We start from the raw sequence: 13,017 nt of genomic DNA on the forward strand, positions 1-13,017 counted from the left end.
ATATATGAAATGTGAATGTTCAATTTTGCTTATGCATGTTAGGAAAGAATGATATGCCTTGTTAACCTGATGTATGGTGTATGTAACGAATGGATTTTGTGAGTAGGAAAGGAACTTACTAAGCTTTATGCTTATAGATACTTTCCTTATCTTGCAGATCCCGTTAGCAGGTACTGAGCAAATGGGAGGCAGCAGGACAGGGCTGATGAAGATGTGTGTAGTAGTGACTTGATAAAGCCTTGGCCATGCAAACTATTGTCTATTTGCATGTTAAAGAATGTTTTAATTAGTTGTTAATTTTCATGTGTAGAACTATATAACCTAGACTTACCATGTAACCTAAGGTAGTTTATTTTCAGTAATTGTTACCGCCATGTTTATCTTGTTTAAATTGCTGTCATATATGCATACATGTTATAAATAGAATTAAATGTTTCCGCTGCATGTTTAGTTAGTTTAGCTTGGTGTATATATGATAGTAGTTGTAATGAATGAAATGAATGAATGTGAAGAAACTGTAGCGTCCGTCGAGGGCCCGTAAGGGCGGGCGTTACAGGTCGCTCCTTTGCCGCCGGTAGTGCCGTCTGAATCTTTCGAGTAGGACACTAATTTTTATAGTGTCCTCTCTCCCTGCATTTAAAACATATTATATAAAATTTAAACCGAACTTTTAAACACATATCTTTCTCCCCCTCTATCTTTGCCGTCTTGCTCCCTTAGCGGTTAGTCCAATTAAGAGCGCACCGGCTCTGATACCAATTGTAGGATCGAAAGAGCGCGCTAGAGGGGGGGTGAATAACGCGTTTCACGCTTTTTCAATTTTCGTAAATACTCGAATTATGCGGAAGCGTAATTAATAGAAATACAGCGGAAATGTAAAGTAGACAAAAAGAAGACTCGGTTGTTTTTTTACTTGGTTCACAGCGCAACGCTGCTACTCCAAGGCCCACGGTCCTTGACCGTTTACGTTGGGCAATCCACTAAGGCACTTGCCCCTTTACGGCAGCAAGTGTATCGAAAAATCCGTACAAAATTTAAGTACAATAAATGAATGATTAAATTACAGCGTTACCACACTTTTTGTCTTTCTCGGTTGCTCCCCGGATGTGAGATTCGACGCCTTGGTGTAGGTTGAGGTAGCTTGAAGTAGTTGTAGCACCAATGTCGAAAGAACGGAGCTCGGGAGTCACGAGAACTGCGTTTAGAGGCGATTTCAATTGATGCTCTAGTTGCTGGTCGCGGGGCTCTTTTATAACCTTGCTGAGTCGACTCAGATGCAGATCTGGGTCGACTGCAGCCTGCGTGGCGGATTAAGTTTTATCGCTTCAGCCCGCCTTCTTCTCTGAGTCGACTCCGGTTGACTTCTGGGTCGACTCCAGCCTCGGTGGCAGCGGCGTTGATAAGGTTTTGACTCTGAGTCGACTCAAAACGCCATCTGGGTCGACTCCAAGTTGTGTTGGCGGAAAGTCGACGCGCAGACTTCCGGATTCCTACTGACTCGGCTGGAGTCGACTCCAGAACCTATCTGAGTCGACTCCAGACCCGATTTTTCAGCTTTTTGTCCGGAGGTCGCATTTGTCTGACTTTTCCTTCCTGCAAAAGATGTTAGCTCAAAGTGGTAACATGTAAAGGATAAAGTTGGTCTATCAGACCAACTATAAGTCTTAACTTCAAGTTTTCAATGAAACCCTGGGTTAGACTGACGCCTAGTGTTCCCCTCGGGAACGCGTCCTCACCCACTCCACTCGGGAGAATTTACCTGATTGCCAACTGAGTCCTCCTGACTAGTTGGACTTGTGCTCGACTCTGTCTTTGCCCCCCCAGGATTTGTACTACAACTGATCCTCCTGATCAGTCCAGCCCTTAACTGCAGCTTGGTCCTCCTAACCAAGCCCAGCCTTCTACTGCAACTTGGTCCTCCTGACCAAGTCCAGATTATACCTGGTGCACTTTGACTCTGTCAAGACTTCATGCCAAGAAGCATTAGGACTTTTCCTGCAAGCTCAATTTAACCTGGTTAGTCAAACCACATACTTAACTTGATCCTAGTTCCATAATCAAAATATTGGTTCGATCTGCTAGTGCTTCCTGCACTAACAGTTAGTACGTCCAAGGCCTAATTCGGGAGATGCCCGTCCACTAGTAGTCTCCTTTTCGAACGTCGTTCGGAGGCGGAGAAATCCGTCTTACAGTCCGTGTAAGCAATACAAATAATAGACAAGAATTAAAACAACAATAATAAAAGAAACCACTTATGTAGAGCCGATCTGGAAGTCCTGAGCGTCGCGCACTCCTCTTGGAACTTCCCCAGTTGCAAGCGTTTGGCTTTGTTCGAGTTCAGAAACTCCACAAGTTGAGCAGGGAGGATAATCACTTGAATACCTTTGCTTCTGCATGTTCACGGCCTTTTATACTGGTCCTGAGTCGATTCAAATCCCTATCTGGGTCGACTCTAGCTTGCGTGGCAGATAGAACTTCATCCTGCTCGTTATCTGCTGTCCGAGTCGACTCAAATGCCCTTCTGAGTCGACTCAAGTGCCCTTCTGAGTCGACTCCATCCAGAATTTGAGTCGACTCCAGAAACCTTTTTTGTAGATCTCTGAAAGGGCTTCGCAACGCATCCAACCGTGCCTCGTTTCGAGTCTCGAGTCAAAAGTTATGACCCATTAAAGTTGACCCTGCATTAAGGTTCCTACAAAATAAGCATGAGAACAACCAAGCCAACCTAGCTTTACCTTGTGGATCTAACTTCGGATTTCTACCGAAATCCTGGGTTAGTCTGACGCCTCCTGTTCCACTCCAGAAACACGCCCCTACCCACTCCACTCAGGAGAATTTATGCCAATCAAGTCCTCCAGACTTGTTGGACTTGTGCTCGGCTCTATCCTCGCCCCCCAGGATTTTTGCTGCGGTTCAGTTCTCTCTAACCAACCCAGACTTCTGCTGTGACTCGGTCACCTAGACCAGCCCAGACTTCTGCTACGACTCGGTCACCTAGACCAGCCCAGACTTCTGCTGCGACTCGGTCACCTAGACCAGCCCAGACTTTACCTGGTGCACTTGACTCTGCCAAGACTTCCGCCTGATCCTCCAAATCAGGACTTCCCTTTGCCTAGCCTACAACTAGGACTTTCCTTTGCCCAGCTTCACTCACCAGGACTTCCACTGCCTAGTCTAACTGACTAGGTCTTCTCGCTCACTTCCACACATCCAAACATCAAGTCCTGTTTGGATCACCCCTTGGTCAAACTGACCAGACTTAGGTGTATTGTCAAACATTGAAACTCTAGGCAAGATCTTAGTGCACCTTGCACCAACAAGGTAGTGCTCCATGTGGCTTTTCCAATAGGTGAAATTGTTTCCTTCGAAGTAAGATGGCCGAGTAATACTATGACCCTCTTTCAAAGACATCTTTATAGCTTGAAACTTTGCTCCTTTGAATGTGAGTCCTTCGGTGCAACCTCACTCTGATACTACTTGTTGGGACCTCTGATTAGCTCACTTCGCTTCTTCATTGAGATTTTATAGTGGAAACTTAAAGCGAAGACACACCATAACATAACCAAGCTAACACGTTGATTTTACTTGGTATCCGCCTTCTTGAGGTGACTAATCCAAGGGTCCACTTCTCACTATCCTCCTCCACTAAACCTTCTCCTTCTTGGAGAAAAATTGATGACTGACAAACCTTCTTATAATAGGATTACAACAAGTTTACAAGATTCCACAAATAATTAACAACAAGAGAAGAAAAGAGAAAGATTACAAGTTTAGCTCTGTTTTGCTTCTCTTGGTTGCTTAAAGATCTCGTAGGTGGAAGCTTGTGGTTGATGATAAGCTTAGAAATCCCAATATGACAATGACTCTATTAGTGGGGAAAAGCTCCTTTTTAAACAATGCAGAATCGAGCTGTTTCTACTCTTTTTTCCGCCACCAATTGATGAGTATAACTCACCAATCAATTGCTGACCGTTGACTATTTGTTGAATGGTTACTGACTTCAGATCCATGGCTAAGATTAATCTAATTTTGAATTCCAATCAATTGATCAATCGATTTGACAGACTTCTATTCACTCGAAAACCTCGGCCAATTAATTGCACAAATTGATTGGCAATGCCTAATCAATCTGTCAATCGATTTGGTAGACTTCTGCTCACTCGAGAAATTGATAACACTCATTTTCATAGTTTATTTTGCCTCTAAAACTTGATATTTTGACCCTCTCATTGTGTAACTATTGAATATAAACACATATTGCGAGTAGGAACATATTTTGGATGTTATTGCTTATTCCTACAAATTTTGGGTTGAATCTAACATCTTTTGAAGTATTTTTGTAGGATACTTAAGGAGTCATGAAGTTGAACCAAGTGATGATTAGCACAATTGATAATCAAATTAACATCATTAATAAAGAATTTTTAGGTTCTAGGTGGACATTTAGGCCTTGGATGACACATCATTGTTAATTGGATGTATTTTGATTATATTATGCTTTTTCTATATTTTTAAACTCATGATTCGTCCAATTTGATTTGTAGGACAGCTTGGTCATTAAGGCTTAAATCACACATCAAGAGCTAAGTGGGATATCAAGATGAAGACACCATCTCAACCCTCCATTTGGAACTAGGCTACTAAAAGCAAGGTGGATATCCATAGTAAATCTGAACCATACATCAAGGAAATAGAGGGTGGAAAAAAAGGATACAAAAAGATTGAGAAGAGGAGCTCCCAAGACCTAACCCACCTCCATCATCCCTAACGCCTCCACTTCCCTCTCCCTCACTCTCCACCGCCCACCAGCCTCCACCCACCTCACGCCCACCCACCTCCATCTTCCACTCACCACCTCCATTCTCCCTCACCAGCTCTCCATCACACCGCCACTCATCTCACGCCATCTCCCCTCACTCCAGCCACAATCACCATTCCATCTCACATCTCAGCCCTCCTCCACACAGCCGCCACCTCACACATCATCTCCACTCACTCACCACACTCTCCACTCACAGCCCACCATCCTCCACACTCACCTCCCTCACTCCACTCAACTCTCACGTTCACGCCCACACCACTCACAGCCACCTCACGCGCTCACCTCACATCCTCTCACCCACCTCCACTCACGCTTCCCTCACCTCACAATCTCCCACTCACGTCAGCCTTCCACTCACTCTCCTCTCACAGCCACTCACACACTCACCTCCACTCACAGCCTTCTCACGTCCTCACATCACGCCACAGCAGCCCCTCTCCACACCACAGCAGCCACCTCACGCCTCCAGCCTCCACAGCAGCAGCCTTCGCCCACTGCTTCACGCAACGCCATCAGCAGCTCCTTCAAGCCATCAGCAGCCTCAGCCACTTCCAGCAACAACGCCACAGCCATCTGCGGAAGCTCCAGCCGGTCGGATAGAGCCAAGCAGCCCCCATTTCCTCCTGCGCGAGTGGACAGCACACATTTCACAAATTCCAGCAATTTACAGCTTTCCTTTTGTTTGATTGTGCTTTCTTTTGATGTTAATTTAGCTTCCTTACAATTGCTACTTTGTTTTTGTTAGTTTGTTACTCCTTTACAGCTTACTTGTTACAGTTTGTTGAATTCTTCCTTTTGAATGCAAGTAGTTTGTTAAATTGCCTAGTAGAAAATTCTGTCATGTTTCGTATCAAATCTGTCCTGTTTTATTCATGCTGTCCATTTTTGTTTAATTCTGTTCGTTTTTGTTTCTTGGCCATGTTTAGAGTGTAGTTCACTGAAATTTCAATTCCGGATAGTTAGGATTGTTAGGAAGAAGTAGGTGGTCGAGTTTTTATTGTTTCTAGCATTCAAACCCCCCAAAACATGCATTAGTTTAGTTTTTTTTATTTTTCTCACAACATATAAAATTTCATTAGATTTGAAAATTGCAAACATTGTATTGGGTCCTTGAGAGACGATTCAGGTTAACTCTATACTACATTATTGTTTGAAACTTGATAATTAATTGAAACCGTAGTGCGACGAAAAACGGTTATATCAATTTTGGCGCCGTTGCCGGGGACCCTTTTATGATGTTTGTTAATTTTTAGATCTTGCAATAATTTTTCATTTCTTTTCTGATATCTTTCTGTGTGCCTAATGATTTTGTTTTGCTTGATGTGAATGACCAGGTCTTCAAATTCCAGTTTAAGCAACTTTGATCCTGAGATAGAAAGGACTCTGCATGCACAAAGGAGGGCTCAGCAAGGATCTTCTATAGTTTCTATCAGTAATCAGCCTTTGCTTGAGATCCAGATGGCAAACAATCAAATCAACAATCAGACCATAAGAGAGCTTGCAGCACCAGATGTGGCTTTTCAGTGCATTCAGTACCCTGAGTTGGAAGTTGATTTTGAGCTGCGTTCTGGTATCATCCATTTGCTTCCAAAATTTCATGGCTTAGCTGGTGAGGATCCTACACGACATCTTCAGGAGTTTCACACAGTTTGTTCCACTATGAAGCCGCATGGTATCACTGAAGAAGATATTAATTTGAGGGCTTTTCCATTCTCACTGGTTGATGGAGCGAAGGATTGGTGGTACACTTTGCCACCTAGTTCTATTACTTCTTGGGCCGAGATGAAGAGAGCGTTCTTGGAGAAATTCTTTCCAGCCTCGAGGACCACTGCTATCAGGAAGAGCATATGCGGAATTCAGCAGATTTCTGGTGAGACATTATACGAGTATTGGGAGCGTTTCAAGAAGCTTTGCTCTAGCTGCCCCCACCACCAGATCAGTGAGCAGCTACTCATCCAGTACTTCTATGAGGGACTTCTTCCCATGGACAGGAGTATGGTGGATGCAGCTAGTGGGGGAGCCTTAGTGAACAAGACACCAGAGGGAGCCAGGGAATTGATCTCCATCATGGCAGCAAATTCTCAGCAGTTTGGGAGCCGTCCATTGATTCCTAGAGGAGTGCATGAGATTACAGGACCGAGTTTGGAGGCTCAGGAGGTTAGGGTTAATCTTCAGGATTTGACTTCTCTGATCAGACAGATGACCCTTAGTCAGACTCAGCAACCCTCAACTCAAGCCGTTCAAGCTATGAGGACTTGTGGAATTTGTAGTAGTCCATCTCATCCTACGGATTTGTGTCCCCAAGTGCAATCTGATGATGGATCTTTCCTTGCAAATCAAGTGGCGGCGGCACAAGCTTTTCAGTCCAAACCTCAATCTTACCAACCACAGCCATATGGATATAAGCAGCCTTATGATCCCATGTCTAATACTTACAATCCAGGTTGGAAAGATCATCCTAATTTGAGGTACGGGAATACATCACATCAGCAGCAATATCAGCCACCACCTCCATTTGTAGCACCAGAAGTTCAGAGACCTCCAGGATTTTATAACCAGCCAGCTCTTCCTAAAGCCCAGCCAGTGCAGCAACCCAAACCAGAATCATCTACACAGAATGTGGAGGCACTTCTCCTTCAGATTAGGCAGCAACAAAATGAGCTGAGGCAACATCAGAACAGGACCGATACATCTATTCAGAGCATAGAGCGTCAATTGGGCCAGATTTGTTCTTCTATCAGTCAGATGCAAGCACAGGGATCGAGTCAGCTACCTTCCCAGTCTGTTCCCAACCCTCGAGGGAATGTCAGTGCTATCACACTTAGGAGTGGACGGGTTACAGATGATGCTATTATCCCACAGATTCCTCCAGAGCCAGAGCCACAGCCTCGATTAGAGACACAGCCTCGGTCAGAGCCACCAGTTCAGTTGCCTTTTCCTCAGAGGGTAGCTTGCTCAAAGAAGAATGCTGATTCAGAAAAGACACAGGAGCTTCAGGAGCTTATGGACATCTTTAGCAAAGTGGAAGTCAACATCCCGTTGTTGCGAGCGATTAGACATATTCCCAAATATGCTAAGTTCCTGAAAGAATTATGCGTCCACAAGAAGAAGCTGAAAGGAACAGAGTTGGTGAGCATGGGGAAAAATGTATCAGCCATGATTCAGCCTATGCCTCAGAAATGCAAAGACCCAGGGGTTTTCACAGTGCCTTGTGTGATTGGAGACTGCAGTTTTGAGGATGCCATGCTGGACTTAGGAGCTTCAATTAATGTCATGCCCAAATCCGTCTTCATCTCACTTGGCATTGGACCATTGCAGCCTACTGGGGTGGTTATACAGTTGGCTAATCGCAGTTTTGCTCATCCAGCTGGAGTCATAGAGGATGTGTTGGTGAAAGTCAAAGATTTGATATTCCCTGCTGACTTCTATATTTTGGATATGGAGAAGGACACCACTTCCAGCTCAGCTCCATTGATATTGGGACGACCATTCCTGAAGACTGCAAGGACAAAGATTGATGTACACGCAGGAACACTTACCATGGAGTTTGGAGACACAGTGGTTCAGTTTAGTATTCTTGATGCGATGAAATATCCTACGGAGGACCACTCTTTGTTGGGCATTGATGTGTTGGATGAGCTAGATTTTGAGGAGTCAGATGACATGGATTCAGATCTAGCTGATACAGAGGATCTAGATGATGTGGACTATGATAGTGGTGGATCAGCTCTAGTCTGTGACACTATCTTGGGGACAGACATTGAGGTGTCAGTATTGGAAATAGGTTCTGAGAAATTGCTTCCCTCAATTATGCAACCCCCAAAGCTTGAATTGAAGCCCCTTCCTGAACACTTGAAGTATGCTTACTTGGGAGAGAATGATCAGTTGCCAGTTATTATTGCTCAGCATCTCGAGGCAGGCCAAGAGAAAAGATTGTTAGATCTTCTTCGGAGATATCAGAGGGCCATAGGGTGGACTATTGCAGATATACCTGGGATCAGCCCCTCTATTTGCATGCACCGGATATTCTTAGAGGAGGGAGCAAAGCCAGTGAGACAACCACAGCGTAGACTCAACCCACTCATTTTAGATGTGGTCAAGAAGGAGGTAGCTAAACTCTTACAGGCCGGCATTATATATCCTATCTCCGACAGTCAGTGGGTGAGTCCAGTGCAGGTGGTCCCTAAGAAGTCTGGTATCACTGTGGTAGCAAGCAAGGAGAAAGCTTTGATTCCTACGAGAGTGCAGAGTTCGTGGAGAGTATGCATTGACTATCGGAAGTTGAACCAAGCCACCAGGAAGGATCACTACCCATTGCCATTCATTGATCAGATGTTGGAGAGGTTGGCTGGTAAATCACATTACTGTTTTTTGGATGGTTTCACTGGATATTTTCAGATTCACATTGCTCCAGAGGATCAAGAGAAGACTACCTTCACCTGTCCATTTGGGACTTTTGCGTATAGGAGGATGCCATTTGGATTATGCAATGCCCCGGGTACTTTCCAGCGATGTATGGTAAGCATTTTTTCAGATCTTTTAGAGCATTGCATGGAGGTATTCATGGATGATTTCACTGTGTATGGTTCTTCCTTTGACGCATGCTTGGATAGCTTATCTCGTGTTTTACATCGTTGTGTAGAGACTGACCTTATACTTAATTATGAAAAATGTCATTTCATGGTTGAGCATGGCATAGTTCTAGGTCACATTGTCTCTAGGAAGGGCATCGAAGTAGATCCTGCAAAAATTGATTGTATTACATCTCTGCCTTACCCCGCATGCGTGCGGGAAGTTCGTTCTTTTCTTGGCCATGCAGGATTCTACAGGCGATTCATCAGAGATTTCAGTAAGATAGCCCTTCCATTGTCAACTTTGCTGCAGAAGGATGTGGAGTTCTACTTTGATCAGAGATGTAAGGATGCATTTGACATATTGAAGGCGGCTCTCACTTCTACCCCTATCATTCAGCCCCCAGATTGGAGTTTACCATTCGAGTTGATGTGTGATGCATCAGATTATGCCTTGGGAGCGGTGTTAGGCCAGAGGGTGGATGGAGCGCCTCACGTTATTTGTTATGCATCACGGACCCTTGATTCTGCCCAAGCCAACTACACAACAACGGAAAAAGAACTTTTGGCTATTGTTTTTGCTTTGGATAAGTTTCGATCATATTTATTGTGTTCTCACGTGATTATCTTTTCTGATCATGCAGCTATTAGGTACCTTCTAAAGAAGCCAGATTCTAAACCGAGATTGATTCGATGGATGCTTCTGCTTCAAGAATTCGACGTGGAGATACGCGATAGGAGCGGGAAGGAGAACCTAGTAGCAGATCATTTGAGCAGGATTGAGGGCAAGACAGACTCTGCACCTATTGCTGACACTTTTCCTGATGAGCAGCTTTTGCAGCTGCAAGGTATGATGCCATGGTATGCTGATCTCGTTAATTATTTGGTTGCACATGTTTTTCCTACACACTTTACTAGAGCTCAACGTGATAAATTAGCAAGTGATGCAAAATATTATGTGTGGGATGATCCTTACCTGTGGAAATTTTGTAGTGACCAAATAATTAGGAGATGTATCCCTGATTGTGAGTTCCAGTCTGTACTATCTTTTTGTCATACACTTGCATGTGGAGGACATTTTGGTCCTCAACGTACAGCTAGGAAGGTTTTGGATGCAGGGTTATATTGGCCTACCTTGTTTAGGGATGCATTTCAGTTTCATAAAACTTGTGAGCGCTGCCAACGAGTAGGGAACATAGGGCGTAGGAATGAAATGCCTCAACAATTCATGATGTTTTGTGAGATTTTTGATGTTTGGGGTATTGACTTCATGGGTCCTTTTCCTGTTTCATTTGGATTTATCTATATCTTGTTGGCTGTTGATTATGTGTCTAAGTGGGTGGAGGCAATTCCTACTAAAACTAACGATTCTGCAGTTGTTGTGAATTTTGTCAGGACTCACCTATTTTGCAGGTTTGGGATACCCAGGGCGATCATTAGCGATCAAGGGACCCATTTTTGCAATAGACACATGAAGGCGCTCTTGAGCAAATATGGAGTGATTCATAAAGTTTCCACACCATACCACCCTCAGACAAATGGACAAGCTGAAGTATCAAATAGGGAGATTAAACTTATCTTGGAAAAGACGGTAAGGCCCGATAGGAAGGATTGGAGTAGAAGACTTGATGAAGCATTATGGGCCTACAGGACCGCCTACAAGACACCCATTGGAATGTCTCCTTATAGAATTGTTTATGGTAAGGCTTGTCATTTGCCTGTAGAGGTGGAGCACAAGGCATTTTGGGCGGTGAAGGCATGTAATATGGACTTGGGAAAAGCTGGAGAAGAAAGGAAGTTACACTTGCAAGAGCTTGAGGAATTGAGATTGGAAGCCTATGAGAATTCACGAATCTACAAAGAAAAGACCAAGGCTTTCCATGACAAGCATATCTTGAGAAAAGAGTTCCAAGTGGGAGAAAAGGTGCTTTTGTATAAATCTCGACTTAAGTGGCACCCCGGTAAGTTGAAGTCTAGATGGGAGGGTCCTTTTGTTGTTACTAACATATCTCCCTTTGGTGTTGTTGAAATACAGGATATGACGGGCTCAACATTTAAGGTGAATGGACATCAATTGAAGCATTATCATGAGGGCATGGAAGGAAAAATAATGGAGAGCGTTGACTTGCATAGCGCGATATATCCAACTTAAAGGGGAGTCCGTTCTTTTTCTTTTCATATTGTACATATGCTTTACTTTTCACAATTTGTTTCAATCAAAAGTAGGTTTGTCTTACGTTTCCCTATGCATTTGAGGAATCATAAAGTGTCATGAAAATGAAAAAAAAAATTATTTAGATCATTGAATTTCGGATATCATTGTTGGGTTAGTTCTAACTTACATTTAGTCATTGGTTGGTGAAAGATTCTAATGTTAGATCAAGCATGATTGAAGAATTACCTAGGGAGGACCACTTGTTAGCCTATCAATGATTATTCTTATGTGTGATGAACATTCATGACTTTTGAACTCTAGAACTTGCTCATTTTCTTTTGGAACCATAGCGGCATATGATACATGAATTGATGGAGTTATTCATTATGCAATTTGTTATCTTGTTTTCATTTACACATACATCCATATTCTTTGTCAATTTTGCCCTAATTCTATTTTCCTAAGAGTTTGGTGGATGACTTGATGAGTTGGTTCTAGAGGTGGACAAAATTCTAAGTGTGGGGGAAATGGATCCATTCTTGGATGAGTTAATGGCTAAAATTGGGCACAAAAATTGTGAAACAAAGAGGAATGAAAACTCTTGGATGGATGCATTTTGTAGAAATTTGGACTCAATGTCAAGATCAATGAAGTATTAGCAAAATTTTTGGAAATCTGAAATGCTGAAATCTGAAATTTCTAGAAGCTGAAATTTCTGAAATTTAGAGTGCTGGAATGCTGAAAATGCAGAAAATGAGCTGCTGAAAGTGCTGGAAATGCTGGAAATAATGCTGAAAGTGCTGCTGAAAATGCTGAAAATGCTGCTGAAATGCTGGAGCTGCTGGAAATGCTGGAAATGCAGGAAATAGTGCTGAAAATGCTGAAAATAGCTGCTGAAATGCTGGAAAATGCTGGAAATGCTGGAAAAATGCTGGAATTTGCTGGAAATAGCTGCTGAAATGCTGGAATTATGCTGGAAATGCTGGAAATAATGCTGAAAATGCTGGAAATGAGAAATAGCTGCAGAAATGCTGAAATAAGCTGCTGGAATGCTGGAAATACTGGAAAAAGCTGCTGAAAATGCTGGAATCACTTCTGAAAATGCTAGAAATGCTGGAATCACTTCTGAAAATGCTGAAAATAAAAAAAAAAAAAAAAAAAGAAAAAAAAAAGAGAAGAATGTTCAATATGCACAGAAAAAAAAGAAAAAAAAAAGAAAAAAAAAAAAAAAAAAAAAAAAAAAAAATGGTGCAATATGTTTTTTTGAGTTTCAGCATGGAATGCATTTACAGAATATTCAGAATGTTCAGAAGCTATAATATGCAATGGGTTTGATGATGAAAAGGAGTTGGATTCTATGGAAAGAATTGGAATGGTGGAATGTTCATCCATGGCTTAATACAATTGGAAAATGAGTTGTGCACATGCTAATCCGACATGAATGGATGAGGAATCTTCAATGATGATGA

The 13,017-nt window shown here is 42.8% G+C and overlaps 1 protein-coding gene across 1 annotated transcript; it reads left to right on the top strand.

Moving 5' to 3' along the window:
* The first annotated feature begins 6,280 nt into the window (after positions 1 to 6,280).
* LOC141815936 (uncharacterized) lies at positions 6,281 to 11,545 on the top strand. Its single transcript, XM_074703796.1, has 2 exons — positions 6,281 to 7,162; positions 7,214 to 11,545. The coding sequence occupies exons 1-2, from the start codon at positions 6,281 to 6,283 to the stop codon at positions 11,543 to 11,545; spliced, it is 5,214 nt and encodes a 1,737-aa protein (XP_074559897.1).
* The last annotated feature ends 1,472 nt before the right edge of the window (positions 11,546 to 13,017 follow it).

Source organism: Curcuma longa, unplaced genomic scaffold (genome assembly GCF_044706935.1).
Source record: "Curcuma longa cultivar G26 ecotype Majalengka, Jawa Barat unplaced genomic scaffold, ITB_CL_G26_1.1 contig_12677, whole genome shotgun sequence".
NCBI classification, from domain to species: Eukaryota; Viridiplantae; Streptophyta; class Magnoliopsida; order Zingiberales; family Zingiberaceae; genus Curcuma; species Curcuma longa.